This window comes from Fonsecaea erecta, assembly GCF_001651985.1.
Source record: "Fonsecaea erecta strain CBS 125763 chromosome Unknown Scaff2, whole genome shotgun sequence".
Lineage (NCBI taxonomy): Eukaryota > Fungi > Ascomycota > Eurotiomycetes > Chaetothyriales > Herpotrichiellaceae > Fonsecaea > Fonsecaea erecta.
Genome location: NW_017387245.1, coordinates 2,998,835 through 3,018,178, shown reverse-complemented (window position 1 = coordinate 3,018,178; position 19,344 = coordinate 2,998,835). Strand labels below are relative to the sequence as shown.

At 52.5% G+C, this 19,344-nt stretch overlaps 8 protein-coding genes across 8 annotated transcripts; 3 read left to right on the top strand and 5 right to left on the bottom strand.

The window, feature by feature from the left end:
• Positions 1-191: 191 nt before the first annotated feature.
• AYL99_02847 (hypothetical protein) lies at positions 192-1,640 on the bottom strand (the record flags this gene model as incomplete). Its single annotated transcript, XM_018834363.1, has 1 exon — positions 192-1,640. One exon carries the CDS (start codon positions 1,638-1,640, stop codon positions 192-194), a length of 1,449 nt encoding a protein of 482 aa, XP_018696987.1.
• A 1,181-nt stretch (positions 1,641-2,821) lies between these two features.
• On the top strand, positions 2,822-4,352 carry AYL99_02846 (hypothetical protein; the record flags this gene model as incomplete). The annotated part of the gene is made up of 2 exons (XM_018834362.1): positions 2,822-2,850; positions 2,903-4,352. 2 exons carry the CDS (start codon positions 2,822-2,824, stop codon positions 4,350-4,352), a joined length of 1,479 nt encoding a protein of 492 aa, XP_018696986.1.
• A 930-nt stretch (positions 4,353-5,282) lies between these two features.
• Positions 5,283-6,178, bottom strand: AYL99_02845 (ATP-dependent Clp endopeptidase, proteolytic subunit ClpP; the record flags this gene model as incomplete). The annotated part of the gene is made up of 2 exons (XM_018834361.1): positions 5,283-5,889; positions 6,018-6,178. The coding sequence occupies 2 exons, from the start codon at positions 6,176-6,178 to the stop codon at positions 5,283-5,285; spliced, it is 768 nt and encodes a 255-aa protein (XP_018696985.1).
• Positions 6,179-7,131: 953 nt separating this feature from the next.
• Positions 7,132-7,914, bottom strand: AYL99_02844 (hypothetical protein; the record flags this gene model as incomplete). The annotated part of the gene is made up of 1 exon (XM_018834360.1): positions 7,132-7,914. The coding sequence occupies one exon, from the start codon at positions 7,912-7,914 to the stop codon at positions 7,132-7,134; it is 783 nt and encodes a 260-aa protein (XP_018696984.1).
• Positions 7,915-9,642: 1,728 nt separating this feature from the next.
• On the top strand, positions 9,643-10,632 carry AYL99_02843 (hypothetical protein; the record flags this gene model as incomplete). Its single annotated transcript, XM_018834359.1, has 3 exons — positions 9,643-9,875; positions 9,940-10,538; positions 10,619-10,632. The coding sequence occupies 3 exons, from the start codon at positions 9,643-9,645 to the stop codon at positions 10,630-10,632; spliced, it is 846 nt and encodes a 281-aa protein (XP_018696983.1).
• A 478-nt stretch (positions 10,633-11,110) lies between these two features.
• Positions 11,111-13,583, bottom strand: AYL99_02842 (hypothetical protein; the record flags this gene model as incomplete). The annotated part of the gene is made up of 9 exons (XM_018834358.1): positions 11,111-11,367; positions 11,422-11,572; positions 11,622-11,933; positions 11,982-12,090; positions 12,162-12,429; positions 12,480-12,591; positions 12,641-13,203; positions 13,254-13,373; positions 13,424-13,583. 9 exons carry the CDS (start codon positions 13,581-13,583, stop codon positions 11,111-11,113), a joined length of 2,052 nt encoding a protein of 683 aa, XP_018696982.1.
• Positions 13,584-14,100: 517 nt separating this feature from the next.
• On the top strand, positions 14,101-16,834 carry AYL99_02841 (hypothetical protein; the record flags this gene model as incomplete). The annotated part of the gene is made up of 4 exons (XM_018834357.1): positions 14,101-14,385; positions 14,441-14,993; positions 15,044-16,438; positions 16,533-16,834. 4 exons carry the CDS (start codon positions 14,101-14,103, stop codon positions 16,832-16,834), a joined length of 2,535 nt encoding a protein of 844 aa, XP_018696981.1.
• A 957-nt stretch (positions 16,835-17,791) lies between these two features.
• On the bottom strand, positions 17,792-19,015 carry AYL99_02840 (hypothetical protein; the record flags this gene model as incomplete). Its single annotated transcript, XM_018834356.1, has 1 exon — positions 17,792-19,015. The coding sequence occupies one exon, from the start codon at positions 19,013-19,015 to the stop codon at positions 17,792-17,794; it is 1,224 nt and encodes a 407-aa protein (XP_018696980.1).
• Positions 19,016-19,344: the final 329 nt, after the last annotated feature.

Genomic DNA, 19,344 nt, shown 5'->3' with positions numbered 1-19,344 from the left:
TTTGAAGATTACAATGTAACCTTGCCAAGAGTTTGAGGATCCCACAGCCTTGCGTGGCAGGAGTGCAAAGAGAGTACGTACATACCGAGTACTGTCGCTCTATCAGCTCCTACGACATTGGGATCCATTACGGACACAGCGAAGCTGATGACTGCATACTTCAAGGTCCAGCGCTTTTCCCCCAGCCATCGTCATAAGCTCCCCTTTTTCTTTGCCGGCTCAATCAACGGCAGCAACTCTGGCGTGGGCATCAAAATGATATCGCTCATGCACTCCCGAATGTACACGAAGCTATTCCAGGGATTCTCCCATGTGTCAATGACATAGGGCGGCAGATCCAAGGAAGTCCACCCGACCAATCCCCGTAGTCGGGCCTGCAACGCGAGTGTTGTCTTCCCGAATCTGCTGGGGTCTGAACCGTCCATTCTATATTTAGTCGCGAGCAGATCAAGAAGCATCAGCTTCTCATCTTTCGTGGGCTTATACACCATGCCGCCGGCTTTCGAGGCCTTTTGCGGCGCATCATTTGGAGCGTCGACACCGGGCGCCACCACCGCCGTCACGAGATTGTACTCGGGGGACAGAGGGGTGATTGCTTTCTGAACCCGATAGTCTTGGTCCGGCGTTGCCGCGCCGTTCGAATCAGCCCCGAAAACGTCCCCGCCTGTGTCTACTATGAGAACAGTCTCTATGGGACGCTTGGCCTGATCCAGCACGGCATGAAGTTGATCTGTGAGGTCGGCCTTGTCGTCCTCGGAGATCTGGGAACTAGACTCGCCCTGGTCCAGCACCATAAATATTTGGGAATGATATGGGAGGGGAATTGCTTCGAGATCGCGCCCCTCGGCGGTAGTGTCGTTTTTTACGCGAAAAGTTCCCGCCACAGGTCGCCCATGCGCTTCCACTGCTCCTCCGTGATTGTACACCTCACGCTTGATCCCCAATTTGGATCCCTTTTTGCCCTGGGATCCTGTCGCCCAGGTTCGCGTCGAGATCAGGAGATCCATCTGCTTTTTATGTCGTCGTAATAAGTGACCCAGCAGACTTGCACTGATAATGTCCGACCCGCCACCTCCACCAATTCCAGCATATTCCTGGCTTTTCCACCGCTCGCCAGGTAGAAGATCTGAAAGAGAATGCAGTTGTGACAGGTTGTCAAAGGACATCGGCACGACAGGCGTCCACACCGCCCGTAACGGCGCCACATCGTCAAAAGTGGTCTCGAGCGTTATTTGGTCTTCCACAATCTCCTCATGCAGACCAATTTCACCGGCCAGTGGTCGGAGATCAACGCATGGATTTCGGGTGAAGCCCTCGTAAAGGATATCACCTTTCCGGGCCGCCGCCATCGCCCGACACAGAGCAACGTGACATTCATCGTAAATCCGGGCCAGGGTGAACAGAGCTAGTTTCAATGACAACAGGCGGAGGGCTCTCATCAGTTGGTCCTCGCCAATAAGTCGACACAGCGGCCGAGCCGAAGTTGGATGGACGGTGTTGATATGCTGTCGCCGCAAGACAGTGCGCACATTTCGAGATCCGCTGGTGTAGACTCGCTCTACGTCGTCCACCAGGCGATGGAGACGAGCAGCAAGGTTGGATATGAGGGTATGGTCGACACCGTCGGAAACTTGCACCATGGCCGTTCATCGGACCAATCTAAAAAGGAGAGAGACGTAACCGGTGGGTTAGAAGAGGATTCGGATGCAGGTGGCTTCCACAGTGTAATGCGAGGTGCTTTATTATGCGACGGGGAGGTGAGAGACGATGAATCCCAACAGTGCGACATGTACAGGTGATGGAAATCGGCCGTGCTAAGCCACGAAACGGGAGGGATGACTACTCCACGCGGTTGCACGGGGGCAAAGGGGCCATGAGGGCCATCACTTTCCCATGAAGAGCGGACAGGGCCAGGCTCAGGAAACGCTGGGTTGTGACTGGCTGGGTGGCTAGGACGCGCCGAAGTTCCTTGCAGGTCTTTTGGTCAACTCCCCCCAAGATCAGGTGGCTGCCTGTCTGACCCTGCCCGTCGCCAAATTCCCCGACGTACAAGAAGAGCTCGAGGTGCCCCGATCGGCCAAGTTATTTTCTTTCTTGTCGGGTTGAACGAGTCTGTCTGGGAGGTTTCAGGATTGGAAAGATTGTAACAGCGTGAGACCGGCAAACAAGAGACAAAGCAACCAGCAGCGTCTCACCGGTTTGATGCTGTGAGGGGCGGAAAACAAAATTGATGGCTTGTCAGACGCCGTCACCCGCCGCTGCTTTTTCCCCTCGGCAGTGGCAGCGTGTCACGTGCCTGTGTCCGCTCGCCGTTAGATGCACCGGACCGTCTCAACGGCAAGAGGCTAGTACCGCTTCGGCTAGACAGGGCTTGGCAGACTAGGAACTCCAGGAAGGGGAACTTTGGTCAGCCGCATCTCGAACCTCATTTCTTCCCATCTCCAACCCCTCCTTCAACATACAAGCTTGCCTCCTCTGCCTCGTGCTACTTTCCCGTTAAGTTCAGCGCTGTCAAGGGCCCTTTGGTCTTCAACGTCTTTCTTTATGCGATATAGCCTTGCGTTGAAAACTAAGCCTGCCGAGCCTCCCATGGTCCCTTCTGTCTGATTTAGTGCTCGATCCGCCCTTCTCGACCTTTTTGCCTCCCCCATCAACTCTATGACTCCGCAATTGTGCACGGCTAGCAATCATTGACTCGATGGCATCTCCCAGCAGAGATCAGAGACGTGCTCCCTCTGGAGCTGACTGGGAGAGGTTTCGGCCTATCTTCACTCATCTCTACATAACTGACAATCGTCCCTTGCCGGAGGTGATGAAGATCATGAGGGATCAGCATGGACTGTGGGCAAGGTGAGCTCTGATTCTAGGCAAAGTCGTTCTTGATGCTGAATGTCTTTCCCAGTGAGAAAATGTATAAGAACAAAATCAAAGCTTGGTCTCTGCGGAAATACCTCAAAGAGAACGAGGCCAAGCAGATCATGGAAGGCGAGGTTCCCACAGCCAGCAGAGATTCTGACCTGGAATCTTTGAAGAGGAAAGCGGAACGCGCTTTGAAGCGGAAACGAAGTCGCAAGTTATCTCAGCCGCAAGCTTCCCCCTTGGCTTCAGAGTTCTCACCAGCCGCCTCGTCTCCGCCACCATCTCCAGTTTCGGAGGCGCTTGTCCCGTACACAAAGCCCGCAGAACCACTTCCGACCATCGTCGTTCCATCGCCGGAAGGGTTTCGTATTGCTAGTGTCGCCGAGCAGTTCCTCTTCAACCTGCGTGGGTGGACTCACGATGCCTTTGTTCACGGTGATTGGGATACTATGTCTTCTACGCAGCACAACCGCGGCCGCCAGGCATCACGTCTTCTCTCCTCGAGTCTCACCGCAGGGATCAACCTTTTCGACAATGGAAAGCAGGACCTTGCCTGGGCACAGTGGGGAAAGGCCTTTGCAGGGTTCCAAAATCCCGAACTGTTCAAGTCCTGGTATTACGAGATCCCCATGGCCTTGCTTTTTGAAGTGGGTCGGGTGGCCGTCAGCGGCCACCGCCAGCTGGCTGCACTGCTTTTAAGGAGCGTCAAACGGTGGGCGCATACGTTCCTTGATCCCAAGGATTCGCGCCATGCTCTCTTCAGCGTCTTTGGCGAACTCGAAGTCGACCAGCTACAAGACCTTTACAAACGTGCGGCCCGTTCCATGTACGATGGTCTTGAGACACGAATTGACAAGCGCAACAAGCTCTTATACGAGGTTCGACTTAACCGGGCTCTGGACCTGCTATGGTATGATCCAGAAACAGATTTGACGGAATGGCTACCCCAGATCTCCGAAGTTGACGCTGTGTCTCCGGGATTATCCGTATACTTCATGCTTCTGCAAGCTTACAGACTCGTCGCTCAGGACCAATACGATGAAGCTGAAGAGATCTGCTCCCAGGTACAGCGCAGGCTGACAACCTTGAAAGACACTCCAGGAAGCATAGATCTCTGGCGGGTAGGGCTAGCTTATCGCAGGCTTGGGCGACAACAACACGCCAAAGGTCGTTTTGCAGACGCTCGCCGGAGTTTCAACACGGCACTGAAATATGTGCAGAACAACAACGAGCTGTCCAAGTCCGTTCTGATCGAGATCTGCCAGCGACAGCAAAGCATGGCAAACATGATGCAAGACACCGAGGACGTCTTCTTCTGGACCAGAATGCTCGAGTCGTTGGAGCAGGATACCAAAGCACAAGTCATCGAAGAACTCGATGTCATCAAGGACGAGGACGAAAACGACACTGACAGCGAAAAGCTTCCAGGAAAACGGAGGCGAATATCTAGTCCTAACCGGAGTTCCACCCCTGCTCGTCGGGGCACTTGGTGACCTTGACTTTGAAAGACTGGGCAAAACCAATACAGCATTTTCTCGACTAGAGACGTTACGATACCATGAGTTTATGAGGCGACGATTTCTATCTGCCCTTTTTTTGTCCAAAGTTGAGCGATATTGAGAGGAATTTGTGACAGAAAAAGATTGTGTGCATGAGGGGAAGAATTTTCAGTCTTCCGGTTTCTCTACCAAGCTTGTGCTTGGTGTTTTTCATCTTGATCGCGAGGAAGAAAGAGCCTCGGGCACCCACCGGGCTGGAAGGGAATTTGCGAACCGTTTACACACCGCGGGAAAAGAGCCGGCCACAGTAACAACATCAGTGTTTCGGAGCGCGAGTTGCGTTATCTGGTGTAATTATATATATACATGTGTTTCTGAGAGTGAGTGAGAGGACCTCAGGTTTTATGAATTTGAGAAGGAGGAGCCTTATAGCCTTGTAGTCAAGCCACCTTGCGTAGTTCTCTCATCGATGGACGAACATTGCCCTCTTCAAGCAGCTGCCATTTTCTCTGACAAGTCCTGGTGAGCGTGTGCCGCGTCATCTTGCTCACCTACCTCCTGGAAACGACCGTATCCTGGCGTTTCCCTTGCGAGGAGGGGAGACTCATTCCACTGTTCGAGATTCCCTGCGCTGCCCCTGATTTTGAGCGGCGTTTTCTTTTTGGGTCTCGTGGTCCGCATCCTGACCACATTGTTGAGGGTTGAGAGGCGACGTCTGGACATCACAAGGTCACCTATGCAGACCCCGGGTTGAAGGACAGTTGTCATTGTGTTGTGTTGTACAGAACTTCGATTTCTGCCCACACCCCGTCTCCGCTCTCCGCGGACGGGACCCAGCCAAGGAAGGAGGGGATGGTGGGATCTTTTCAGTATTGATTCATGTTTTCCGCCCCCTGAAGAACACATTGTGGAACCAGATCATTCTCACGTTTCTTCCGCCGCCGTCGCCTCGGGCTTCTTCTTCCTGCTGGCCAGGATCTCGTCGACGACGCCCAGTTCCAGAGCCTCCTCGGCGCTGAGGAAGTAGTCGCGCTCCATCATCTTCTCGATCTCGTCGACGGTCATCTTCTTGCTGCCCGTCAGGTGGCGCTCGTAGATGCGGTTCAGCTGGGACCGGATGCGCAGGATCTCCTTGGCGTGGATGGCGATGTCGGCGGCGGTGCCGTAGTGCCCCCCGCTGGGCTGGTGCAGCATGATGCTCGAGTGTGGCAGGCAGTAGCGCTTGCCGGCCGCCCCGCCCGCCAGCAGCAGGCTGCCCATCGACGCCGCCTGACCCAGTACCAGCGTCGACACCTCCGGCACGATGTAGTTCATGCAGTCGTAGATCGACAGCCCTGCCGTCACGCTCCCGCCGGGCGAGTTGATGTACATGGAGATGGGTCGGTCCGACTCCGCCTCGAGGTACAGCAGCGACGCCGTCACCGTCGCCGCCATGCGGTCGTCCACTTCGCCGTACACCGCCACGATGCGCTCCTTGAGCAGCCGCGAGAAGAGGTCCGTCGTGTGCGTCAGGCCGGCGATGGTCTCGGTGCTGCAACAAAAACTCCTGTATCAGCGCGTGATTCCTCTTCCAGACTATTGCGGAGAGGGGGAGAGAGAAAACAAGGGAACGATGAGCTAGCACAATGTTTCGGAGAGGCAGGAAAAGAACTAACTCACACAAATGGAACCGGCAGCCAGGACGACGTCGGAGGGGTAGATTTCGAGTACTGTCGTCTCTGTGCGGGCGGGCTCTGTAGCGCGGCAGCACCACTGGACGCTGCCCGCATGGGTATGCGCGCAGCAGGCAGCTGCGGTACTGCGCGAAGGAGATGTCGCATCCTTGCTCAATACCTATGTTGCGGACAACCGCAAGGGAAATAACAAGAGACTCGCTGTCAAAGAAACGGGGGGAGGGAGTGAAGGAGAGAATTGAAAGACTGCGTTTCCCGAGCAGCACATTTTTTGGAGAGGTGCAAGCAAAGCTCGCAAGGCTGAACTATGGCGGAGCAACTGGACGGGATGTGACGCAAGGCTGAGGTCGAAGGATGGATACATACATACTTTCGATAGCATTTTGCATTTGTGCCACGGAAAGCAGTGTGAGAGTGATATATCCAGCTTTTATTTCGTTCCTATTATATGTTCTACAGATCATTCTACCCCTTTTGCACCTTCTGTACTGCTATTGACCCATTCCCTGGGGAAAGAGTACATGATACCCGAAAAGAGGTAGGACTGGTAGACATCGAGTCACAATCTTGTCGTTTAGGATCCTGTTCGTCTTTGCGTCGAATCCATAGTCATGTTGTGAGAATATAATCTCCGTGTGGTGCCTGGTTTCTCTCGTCTGTGAGACCCAGGTCAGGTCTCGAGTGCGTGATTCGGAAGCAAAGCAACGTAATCCAAATAATAGTCCTCCGTCGGTACGCAGGTACAAGCCTTTCGAGGTGAGATGATGTCACCAGTTCTGTGTGTCTTCGTCTCTTTTCGCTTCGACGTAGTGCCGGAGTCTCAAGAGATGGGAAATGGTCATTCAGATGTGGGTTTGACACGGCCCTGTCTTGGTCAAATCGCTCGATCACGCCGAAATTCGTATCAGTCATCCTCGCAACCATTCCACACATCCTTCAGTGCCTTGCGGGTGGAAGTGACCAGCAACGGAGCTGTAGGTGACCCGTTTCGCAGCCTGCAACGAAATGCGCTTCAACGATTATTGATCTCGACCGTCTGTGAGTGGCGGCTTGGATCGCACCAGACAAAGCTCATCTCCTGCTCCCCCGGCGCCATTTCGTCAGCCCGCCCTTGCTCTTGCGGCAGCGATTCTCAAGAATGCCGCAACGCTTGCACGAGCTTGAGCATTTTCAATTGCGGTCGGCGAAGCCGCCGGTATTGGTCTTCGGAGTAAGGCCTTGATGCCCTTCTTCAAATCCAGTAATATCACGTCGTCATCTTGTGTCCCTTCAGCTTGTTTTGGATGCGCTGCGCCGTCTACCCTCGATCCTTCGGGCAAAAGACTTTGCAGCTCGATCCCCTCCTCAGTCACGTCCGTCGGCTCTTGAGCACGTGACCTCAACTGCCCGGCTTCTTCAGACTCCAGGTCCTGTGGCTGTGACTCTTCGAGCGCGAGGGCCTCTCCTGAAGCAATCTGCCTCTCATGACCGGCCACGAGCATGACCATTTGCAGTGAAAGAAATATCAGATCCAATATTATCACAGATGTTCTTGATCTTGGAATCTCGCCAACGAAGTCGACGATAATGCCTCCATGGAGCCGTTTGGTCCCCGACCTGCTCTGTAGAAGATGTGTCACAACACAAATGAGGTTGACGACAAGAACGGGTGTGATCGCGGCGGGCCGATGCTGGACGTGGACCACTTGATTCAGTGCGCGCAGGACCAGAAGGAATGTAAGATTGTCGCAGATATAGAGGACACCCAGGTGGAGAAAGATCAGAGCGTCTAGCAAGCGGAGAAGGGAGTCGAGATAGTGTTTCTTTTGATCTGGAATCTCTAGCCTGCGATCCAGGGTGAGCGAAGGGACAAAGGCACCGTCATTATCGGCCGTATTATTCATTCCCAAACCTAAGGCAGAGAATGGTGGAGACGCAAAGTTATCATTGTTGCGTTTCTGTGAGGGCTCTCGGAGAGGAAGAAGCTCTCATATTATTTCGAGTCGAGGGAGTCGATGCTGCTGGCTCGTCGTCGCTGTTCAACTGCGCATTTTCCCTACAGTTGGAGTGACCTGGTAGACACTACTCCTCCATCGGGACGAGAATATTGCTGCCCTACCACTTTTCGGATCTGTTCCACCTCGGGTGAATTTTAAAGGGATGTCCGGCCCGATATGGATACATTGTCTGGCCACTTTAACGGTTGCTCTCCTCGCCCTCGACATGAAACAAGCCTGTCCTCACGCCACTGGATGAAGTGTTTTGACAACATCGATATATTATTACCTCGAAGACAGAAGTTGGCCCTATCGGGAATACAAAGAACTCTCGACGCACCTACTCTATACTTACGATCTACCAGGACCGACTTCAGCAGCTCCACAAATGACTTTGACTCAGTAAGGATAATGCCGCAATATCGTTACTGCTTCAACGTATATTCTCCTTGAGGGCCAGCTATATACTTTGCCGCGCATGCAGCACGAATCTCCCCAAGAGCTCCAGGCAGATGCCTCTGTTGGACCTATTCACATGATGGGCAAATCACAAAAACTATGCACGATCAAGGGATGAGTTGGGGGCCGACTTAGGGGCTGCTAAAGACTCATATGTCGGTCGAGCAGCTCCTCTTATTGATTCAATGAATACCTTTGGAAAGGACCCGTTCGAGAAATTTCAATGAGCCAGTGCGGTAGAGCTCTCTACTCCAGATCAGTACGTCCTCTGGAGGCTCATACCCTTCATGTCCAACACGACGAGGTGATGGGGGCGGAATACTTCATAGCTCCGACAAATTGTATTCGAGGGGGGCAAGAATGACCGCGGCGCTTGCGTCATTGCGTGAAGGGGGCACCAGTGGCACATTCGGCCGATCCCAGATACTAAGAGCAAGATGTAGAAGATTCTTTCGCTCTTGAAGGTCCGAATTTCCGCTGGTAGGATTTCTGTCGGAGATAAAGGCATTCGCCCTCACCACTGCGCGCTCAAAAGGGTGCAATGGCGCCAACCGGGGTAGATACGCAGTACTCGGTAGATATCAAGGTGCCGGCCCCGGAATACCAAACCCAGAAGAGAAGTGGAGAGTCCGCTTGACGTTCCCCCTGATTTTCCTTTCTTGTTGACAGACCACCAGGCCGACGACCCCGTGACGGCACTCAATGAGCATGCTGCGGTCAGGATTCCCTGTTTGGTTTGTTTTCTGTTCGTGCCTCAAGAATGAAACCACTAAGACGGCCCCCAGTACCTGCTTGGGTAATTTAATCTCGCCCTAAGTCATACTATCGTCATGCTCGCATCGCTTGTCACCATGTCGCCCTGCTATGGGTGCATTCACTGAATAAGGCTAACCTTGCGAAGACGTCGGGTGGGGTCCAGTCGTAATTCTAGTTACTTCCCACGTTGTGTCAACACTAGGGAATAAATACAATACCCAATGTTTCAGAGAGATCGAAACAAAAGAAGTACCTCCTACTCGGTCCTGCGGGCCTGGCATACCTACATAGGGCAAGGGTGGTGATCCCTCCCTTTTTGTAGGAAGATGATCTTCTTCCTCTTCTACGTCGAACTATGCGCCATCACCTTGGTCTAGTGCTTTGAGCAACCGGTGTTGATGGCCCGATCACTACTCCTCGATGTTGGGATCAAGATTCAGGCACCGATATAGCTGGTCAGCTGCCGCTGTGTTCTTGCTTTCCGTCACTTTTCTCTCGTGGAGCAGTCTACCAAGATTCTTGGATGTCTGGAACAATTTATTCAGTGGCAACAGAGCATGGATCTACAGAGGCCCTGAAGCCGAGGACAAAGCGGTGATACTTGCAAAGATCAAGGCGGAAGATGTCAGCTGGGTGACGAACGAGCTGCCAGAGTACGATTTCCACCTGGACTCCTCCAGAGGTTCCCCCCCTTGCTGACTGTAACTGCCTCCCTAGTTGGCAACAAGCCATCTATTACATGGACGATCCCGTCAACGGAACCCTGCATCCACCGAAAAACAAAGGCCGCGAGGCTATGGCGTATCTCACCTTCCTGATCGATCACTATGACAACCTTCCATCATCCATGGTCTTCGTCCATCCTCATCTCGAAGGGTGGCCGGCGGCCTGGCATACAGACAATGAAGTGTACAATAACCTCAAAAATATCCGATCCCTGAGGCTTGGCTACCTCCAAGAACAAGGATACGTGAACATGCGATGTCTTCATGTCCCGGGCTGCCCTGATGAAATCCAGATCTTGCGAGAGGAGGAGGATCGCACCGCTGAGCAGGCAATGCGCGAGGCCTGGCCTTACATGTTCGGAGGTACCCAGTCAGATATTCCCGAGGCGATCGCTCAGCCATGTTGCTCGCAGTTCGCTGTTTCCAAAACACAAGTGTTGAAGCGCAGCAAAAAGGAGTACATACGCTATCGTCAGTGGCTGCTCGATACCGAGGTCGATGATGCGACAAGTGGACGAGTATTCGAGTATCTCTGGCATGTGATCTTCGGGCGAGATGCCGTATATTGCCCACCCCTGCAAGAATGCTGGTGTGAGCAGTTCGGACGTTGCTGAGTTATACATGTTGGCAGCTGAAACGACATCCAGTCCTGCTAATAAGTTGCATCTCAGTTCCCACGCTGTAAGTTGTGCTTCTGGGAGATCGCACGAAGTTGAGCATTCTTTGGAGGAAAAAACCCAGGCCGACGTTTACATCGATCGGGATATATCAAAGCGGCAGAGCCATATTTAGCCAGCTATGTGCTTGTCATGTACCTGTCCTCGCTGTGTAGATAGCCTCGATATTGCCAAGCACCGGTGGATCCATGGAAGATTGTTAGTCCGTTGCCATCCTTAATTCAACCGCAGCTTCATCTCAAGCTCCGTCTCCATCACGACAGCGCCACCACAACGCGTCTTTCAAACTGTCAAGCAGAATCTGCTGCACATCAGCCCAAGCCACGTCGTCGCCAAAAACCAAGTCATCCCACTCTCGAAGCAACCATTGTCTTCCTGCGAGAACAGAAGCACCTGCTCGCATCTCTGAATCCGCCTGGTCGTATCAAAGGCCAGCTGCTTCACTTGGGCTCAGAGGCGTCAAAATAGCCGTACCCATCGTTCACCTCATTTATCTTCCTCTCTTCGCACGAGACCATTCTCCCACGCCGGAGCTGGCGTGAATGTTATTGTCGTGCTCCCGACCTTGGTGCGTCCGGACTTGGCAACAGCTTCCAAAATGCCCTTGTTGCTTGACATCGTTAGTTCAATATCGACATCGATGCTTATGTCGCGGGGGTAGGTTCGATAGCCCGTCCTGGCTTTTGCGCGTTTTTGACGTGCAATGTCGGTGACATCTACCCGTATCACGCCTATCTCCTCAACTGCTACACTCTGTCAGCATCTGTAACATGCGAATAAGAAGGCTTAGGCCTTACCGGGATCATCCACACGAGATGGAGCAACGTCTTCTGTGCACCTGTACAGCATCTGATCGATTATGATAGCACGCTTGATCTCTGTGCGCGCGTTTTCCACGACATGATAACATTTCACTTTCGCCTTCATATTAGGCTTCAGCTTCTGGCCCTGCTCTGCGGTTAGTATCTCGAATGCAAGGCCAGAACTCGCTGCCTACCTTAGTGACAATCCACTCCATTTGATTCATGGCTCTGGGCCCAGCCATGGGGCACTCGAACCTGTCACCAGGCTGGTGTTTCTTTTGGTCCCACGGGCAATGAACCTGTGTGCCGATAAACTCTCGACATCGTCTGGACACAATGGGCGAGCGTCCCTGGGCGGCCAGCACCGCTCCTCGGACTACAGCAGTCACTGGTTGACGAGGAGCTAAAACTTTGACAGAGCCGGCCTCGAAGGAGGTGTTGACGAATTCTTTGACCCGGTTAAAGACGTAGGGGTTGCAACTGAGGCCACCACACATTGCGATTATCTATTGTGATATTAGCCAGCATGGTTGTCTAAACGTTTCAGACCTTACCCGGGGGCCAGTGGCTGCCTCGTTATTTTCCTCCATCCGACGGACTTGTCCACGGATGATCTCGATTATCTTGTCAACGATGGGCTCGAACATCCCCTGCATATCGATGCTATTTTCCATCAGTACACTTCTATACTTCCAAAAAAACAGCTGGTGTTGGAAGGGACCACGGAAAAATACCTCGTGACCTTTGCGGCCAAATCCACGAAATCATAATTGGCCTGAACATCCTTGTCCTGATCGTCGAGCTTCCTCATATTGAGGCGGAGCCAGAGGCACTTGCTGTCATCCTGGCCGTTAAATCTTCTCTTGTGGGACTCGAAGTCCTGCATAAACTGGCTGGTGGCTGCTATCTTGCTGATTGAGAGCTCGCTGAACGCAGCTCCGAAACGCCCTTGCATCAGAGCATGAAGAGCCCGATCGATAGATGTCCCACCAATCTTTGCGCCTGAATTCAGTGTCAGCAACAAATCCTTGACTAGGAGCTGGTAACATCACCTTCGCCAGCACACGCCTCCTCTAGCTGTAGAGGTTTGCGAGATGCTATCTTGTACGAAACACAATCGATTGTTCCGCCTCCGTTGTCAATCACCATAAACCATTCGCCCGTCTACACGGGTCAGAATCATCCAAGACGAAATTTCTCCGAGCGCACCTACCTCTAGATTTTCTTCGGGAGATTTCTCCAGAGATTTGATCACATATAGAGCAGCCGCCTCACTTTCGTCAATGATGTTAATCTCATCGCGTTTGTCCTCCCCGAATCCGGCCTTGATCACAGCCTGACGCGTAGCCTCGCGCGCCGCCAGCGACCACGTGGTCGGAACTGGAACGCAAATTCGCTTCGCTGTATGCTTCACAGCTGTTTCGAGGATTGTGTCGTTCAAATGCTGTAAGAAATGGTTGCGGACTCCGAACAGAAAGTCACTGATAACCTCGGGGGCATCTTTGCCGTCCGGTATGTGCATGAGACCTTGTCCTATCGCCTGCTGGAGTAGAGGATCGTCAAAGTCTGCTTTGTCCGTGTTCTCGTCAAGACGAAGTTTTGGCCAGTTGCAAATCTGCATTCCGCTCTCCACCTGAAACCCCCATTTGTCTGTCTCGAAGTCGTTTTCCTCGGCATATGCCACCCTCGTTGGCACTTTGACCTCAACATGCCCATCCCAGTTATCAAGGACGGAAATTTGGTCCGCGGAAGCATCGCTAGCCGCATAGGCGATGGCTGGATACTCAGCACGAAGAGAAAGCCCGGTTAACGTGAAGGACACATACCTGAAGCCGTCGTTCCAATGTCAAGTCCTATGCTCAAGCGTTTCCTGGCTTCTTTGGACTTCTCCAAGATTGCGGATCTGCGCTGGGCTTTCGCAGCTTTCTCCTCGGGACTCGCTTGGTCTCCACCATTGGTGAGGCTCAGATCGAGATACCATTGGTATTGCACTCACCTTCACGCTTTCTCTTCGGCGCAACAGGTTTCTTCGAAGCCTGAGTTGTACCTTGCCCTGAGGTTTGTGCCAGTTGCCGAGAGTCTGAGGAAAGCCGGATCGTACTTTTTTTCTTTGACTTGGAGTCTCTGATTCCAAGAGGTTTATACTCTGGCGCCATCTCGCTGAAGCCGCAGACCAGGACGAGGTGATGGATGATGAGAAGGAGCAAGACGAATCGAACTATCGTATCTTTCAGAGAGAGGAGATATCAGAAGAACGAGGTTGTCTCAAAGCAAGAGAAAAAGAATGACGAGGTGAAGAGGAGATGATTAGATTGTAGCGACCAGCGGCGTTCACATGCTTCGAGAGGCCTCGCCTCAGGTTGCTCTGAGGACAGCTTGTGTGAGACCTCAGTCTCACTTCAGATCACTCTAAGTCCTTTCATTTGGACCTGCATTTGCACATGTCTCAGTACATCTGGATTCACCCTGAGCCTCATCAGTCTCTCAGATGCACTCTGTTATTACGATTTCTTCTCATATGTATTTGAGGTCGCTTTCTCCCGTCTGCTCGTCATGTCCCCGTCAGCAAGTTCAGCAAACCCCGGTCTTCAGGCAGCCATGGCGTCTACAGAGACCCGGTGTGTACCAAGCGTAGAGATACCAACGTCTGGACCAGAGGGACGACCAACACCCATGGCTAGCACAAAATCCTCGGATCCATCATCCCCATCCAGGAAGAGCAAACGATCCAAGACCACTTCTCACCAGAGACGAACCTCTTCAACGGACACCACCACCGACCCTGATGGAGATAAATTCCGGGATTCTCATGGGCTAGACCTTGATTTTCAAGAAAAGTCGACTGAGAAGCCTCAGACGACTTCTGAACCTAAGAACAAACAAGGCCCCAAAAGTGCTGCAAAATCTGGAAAACAAGCCACACCCGGTACGAGGGAGACAAAAGCAGGGGGGAAACAAGTGAGTGAATATTGTCAACTGAAGAAAGAAAAATCCATCGCTAATACCCTCCGAGAAAAACAAAAATGATACAACGGAAACGGCGGAAGGCAAAATAAAGCAGCTGGGAAAAGACCTTCGAACAGCGAAACAGGAAATAAAAGAGTTCAAGAAGGAATGTACATCAGCGCGGATCAGGATCGCCGAGCTGAAAAATCAGGTAGACAGTTATCACAATGACCATCTTGAGCTCGTGTCCAAAGACAAGGTTGAAGCTGAACTAGACGCTGAACTGGACACCAAGTTCAAAGGCATTTTCAACGACACCAGGGATATCTCCAAAGCTTGGGGCTTTCCAGATTGGAGCAAAGTCGACATACCAGAGCTAGAGAAGGTATTCTCAAACCTCTCGGGTGTAAGCGCGAGGCCCTTTGCCACTGACCGACTCCTGCTGGCTGTTAAGGACAAGAAGATCCCGCTTCGGGTGGTCTTGAGCGCATTCATCAACAAGGAGATTTGCACTGAAACATTTGCAAGGCCTTTTGCACACCTGGAGTTCGGCCTGCACGGCCAAGATGATGAAAAAACGGAGATGATTTTGGAACGGATTATGGGAATCGCCGAAAAGAGTCAGTTTGTGTCGTCCGATATATGTTATCAATCAACTAATGTGGAACAGAATCCCCAAATTCGCAACATAAGCTGAGAGCTACCATTCTCCGCGCCATCGATGACTTTCCCATGGAAAGGAGTCAGTGGGTAGAGTCTTGGGCACAACAAGCCTTATCAATCGCGCAGGTGGAACGGTGCAGACATGTAACCCAGAGTATCTTCCAAAAAGTCGGTATGCTCCTCAAAGAAGTTACAAATGAAGAGCAAGCCGCAAGAGACACCCAAATGCTTCAGGTCGTGGAAAGCGCGATGCGACTGTCGGGCATTCTCAACATGCAGTTTCCAAAAATCCAGTTCTTCTTTTTAAATGACCTGACCGAGACAAATTTCTCCTTGAAAGACACCCATTTCCAGCTGGACCAAGCTCTCCATATCGACGAAAGTGATGAGGGCGACCGCTCTAAGGCGCAAGCACTTGAGAGCCAGCCCATTGACATGGTTGTCGAGCCGGCGGTTGCACGATACGGAAATAAAAATGGCGAGGACTATGAGACGGGGAATGTCGTGTCCCGGGGTTCGGTTTGGATAGTACAGAACAACAAGTCGGTTTCTCAGGAAGCTGCCACTTGTCGTCCCGCAGAGCGGCTTTCTAACGACGAAGGGGGCGACACTTCGGGAGAAGGTTCCACGGCACTTAGCAATCATGCACCGAAAATTTCGACGCTCGATCTCATTGAAGCCGGTGAACGGAGCCAGAGCGCGGGCAACGCAACCAAGGCTCCGGAAATGTCTTACAACATCTGCCGTAACAGACAACCTACTAAGAAAGCGGATGAAGGGAAAATAAGAGGGGGTGGTCGGCAGAACGAATCCAAGCACCAGCAGGGAAGTACGCGGAATCCCGAACAGCTGGAACCTACAGCAAACCGTCCAGCGACATCTAAACAACCAGAGAGGCCGTTGGACGATGAAGTCATATGGATAGATTCAGACGATTGCAGAAGCGCATCTCAGAGCGATGACAGAGCTGATCTGCAGACGCAAACTACCGACTCAGCAGCAAGCTCTACTCAGAAGACCGGAGCTCAGCTTCAGCTGCAACCCACAAATCCTGACCAAGGGCCTAAGAGATCGCCGCCTAAGCAGGGACACAAGCAAGGGAAGAAAGGCCACTGTCCTCGAGGGGAAACAGGAACAGAGAGCGAATCTGGAGACGCAGCGGGCAGTCCTGAAGGTGTCGACCATTCCCATACCAGCTACGTAATTGCGTCTCCGGATGTATTGTCGTCTAGCTCGCCATCAGCGGTGGCTTTTGCGTCAGACCAAAGAGCGGAGTCGGTATCTAATCAAGGAGATCCAGATCAACATTTCAAAAAGCGCAAGCTTTCCACCTCTAAAGTCGGTGGTCAGCCGGGAGACGAGAAAAATCTCGAGAACATTCAGCCTGTGAAAAGACAGGCAAGTTTTTCTTTTTGTTCTGCACCACAGCCCCTCCCTCACCACAGGATTTCATAATGCTCAATGAGCGCCCGGAAAGCTGACGAGAGAGAACATAGAAAAGAATAGCGCGGGAGGAACAGAAGTTGTCATCGTTGCCGTCGTCGACGACGAGTCCAAAACAAGCAACCAAACCCACGGGCAAGCAGAAGGGCAAGGCCACGGACACACTCTCAGAGCAGATGAATCAAGCCTCCTCAATATCAAGAAATATAGTGGATCTGAATCCTCAGAAGCGACAGCAGGCTCCATGGGACATGTCTACGGCAACGGCACCACGGACAGGTCGTCCACCACCGAAACCTACATCACAGCTGATGGAGATAATTCAATCGCTCGATCACCCCAGAAACGACGGTAGTTCTAATCATCAACTTCCTTAAGCCCTTCCCCGTCATCTAGAAACGACATCCATCTCACATTTGCAGACGGACGGCGGCCAAGGTAGACCAGGCACCAAAGCTACTACCATCAGAGCACCTTCAAGTGCCAGCAGTGAATCTACCATGAGCATATATACCTGACACCACGAACCTACACCGAATAGCCTCCCAAACACCAGATATCACACGTCACACTGGTCACATAACAATCTCCAGAACAAAGTGAAACACTCTTGGAGTCCGCCAAAGTCCCCAGAAAAGCAGAACGAAAGCACGAAAATCTCTCACTGCAGCATGTCCCTTGCAATGATTACTGTGGAGCGACTTGACTCGCCCTTGACGTGACGCGAATGGGGTTGGGGGTTGGTTGGTGCATCCACAATACTTTGCTGAGTTTGCTTGCGTGCATGTTTTTTTTTCCTTTGCACACGGAACCAATGGTGGTGCTCTGGAAAGGATAATGGCTAGCGGCGTCTGAGTGCGCGAGACCCTCGATATCTGGAAGAGCGTATCGGACATTCTCAGCCTCGTGCTTGATATCGAGTTGGACAGACGGAAACAACCACGAAAACAATGTAGTTGACCTCGGAGTGTTGAACTCTAGAATTTCTATCATCTGCAAGCCATTACTGGCTGACTTTATTTCTCCATCTCATTTGATCCTTTGTATACTTGTTCTGAGCAAGACGCCCATCTGTCTTGGAGATCCGATGGTCAAAGTCGTGAGGAGGGCTGACTTCATGTTCACATCCACTTTGTTTTCCCTATGCGTGGTCAAACCTATCCTTTTCCATTCCCTTCCCTGCCGGAAACACGCGCCACTCTTGGAGGAAACCGCAAACGCCATCGCTCATGCAGGCATAACATCTTCAAATCCGCCCAGACAGCGGCCAGGGACATAACGACCACCATCGCAGAGAGCCCTATCTATGCATTTACGCAGCCAGAATCCCTGCAATCTGACAGCTCATATCGAGCAAAGCGAGATGTTCATCAACTCCGTCGACCAACTTCTTGTCGTACTCGGAGAAGATCGCCGTCAGCTTGTACTTTTTCCGGAGAGCGGCGTCTTTCTTGCCGTTGACGACCACGTCTTCCTCGCCCAGCACCACCGCCGAATACAGCGCAGAGAGAACCTCGTTGGCGGCATACCCGCTCGCGACGATGTTGGTGATCTCCGACGCGATGTTGTTGAAGTTTCGCGTGTTGCCCTTTTGGAGGATGCCGAGGAGGTTGTCCGTCAGATCCGGGGGGAATGTACCGGCGATTTCGTTGATGTCGGAGACCTTGATCATGTTACTTGCCTGGGCAGGTTTCGACTTGGCCTCATCGACATCCTCCATTTCGTCATCCGATTCGTCCGCGACTACTTTCTTCTTGTGGCCGTTCGAGTTCGATGTCGAGGCCGAAGCGCCGACAAGTCGAGCCGCGCTCTGGAGAAGATTGATGGCACGTCGAAGATCCCCATCCGAAACTTTCAGGGTTCTCTCAATGACACCCCCTTCGTATTTCACATTCTCCGCCTTGAGGATCGCTTCGATCCGCGCCACTGCCTCGGATCCTTCCAGAGCCTTGAATCGGAACTTGGAACACCGCGAAGCAATGGGGTCAATGATTCTTGACACGTAGTTGCAGCACAGCGCAAACCGGGTAGTTGCGCTGTGGATCTCCATCACCCGCCTCAACGCTCCCTGCGCATCCTGCGTGAGCTGATCCGCCTCGTCCAACAAGACCACCTTGAAGTTGGGACACGGGTACTTCTTGCGGTATTCGGCCGAGGACGGGTGTGTCAGGTGCAGCGAGGCGAACTGCTTGACTCGTTCCCTGATGACGGAAAGACCTCGCTCGTCCGAGGCGTTGAGTTCCAGGACCCGCGTCTTCATGAGTTCGGGCCCGAAGAGTTCGCGACAGAGAGCGAGGATCGTGGACGTCTTGCCGTTCCCCGGTGGGCCATAGCAGAGGAGGTGAGGGAGGTTCGAGGCGTTGACCATGCGGCGAAGGGTCTCGGTGGCATGCTCCTGGCTCTTCACTTCTTCGAGGCTCCGTGGCCGGTACTTCTCCGTCCAAGGCTGCGCTGCAGGGGCTTGTTCAACAACCGATTTGGTGGCGGAGGGTTTGGAGCTGGAGGCTCCACGAGCGCGGTCGAAGAAGTTCGCCATCTTTGGATTTGCTGGAAGCGAACAGACAGGTTCTGTAGGTGGTTGTGGTTGTGCAAAACCAGCACCAAAAGTTGTTGCGGAGAACGCGTCCCCAGGAGATGTCCTGAAGACGCGTTAAGTGGCTATTGGCCTTGGCAACGAAATGTTGGCACGTGATCGTGTCTCTGCTTCCAACAACTACCTACTTACAACTTCCTACGGGGCAAAACGTGCTATGAGATATTTTCCAGATGCCCTCGGGCACTCTTATGAGGTTTTTCGGAGGGCGCTCCCGTTATATACTCCTGAGGACGCGTTCAAAGGGATAGGCAGAAAGAAGATTGAACGTG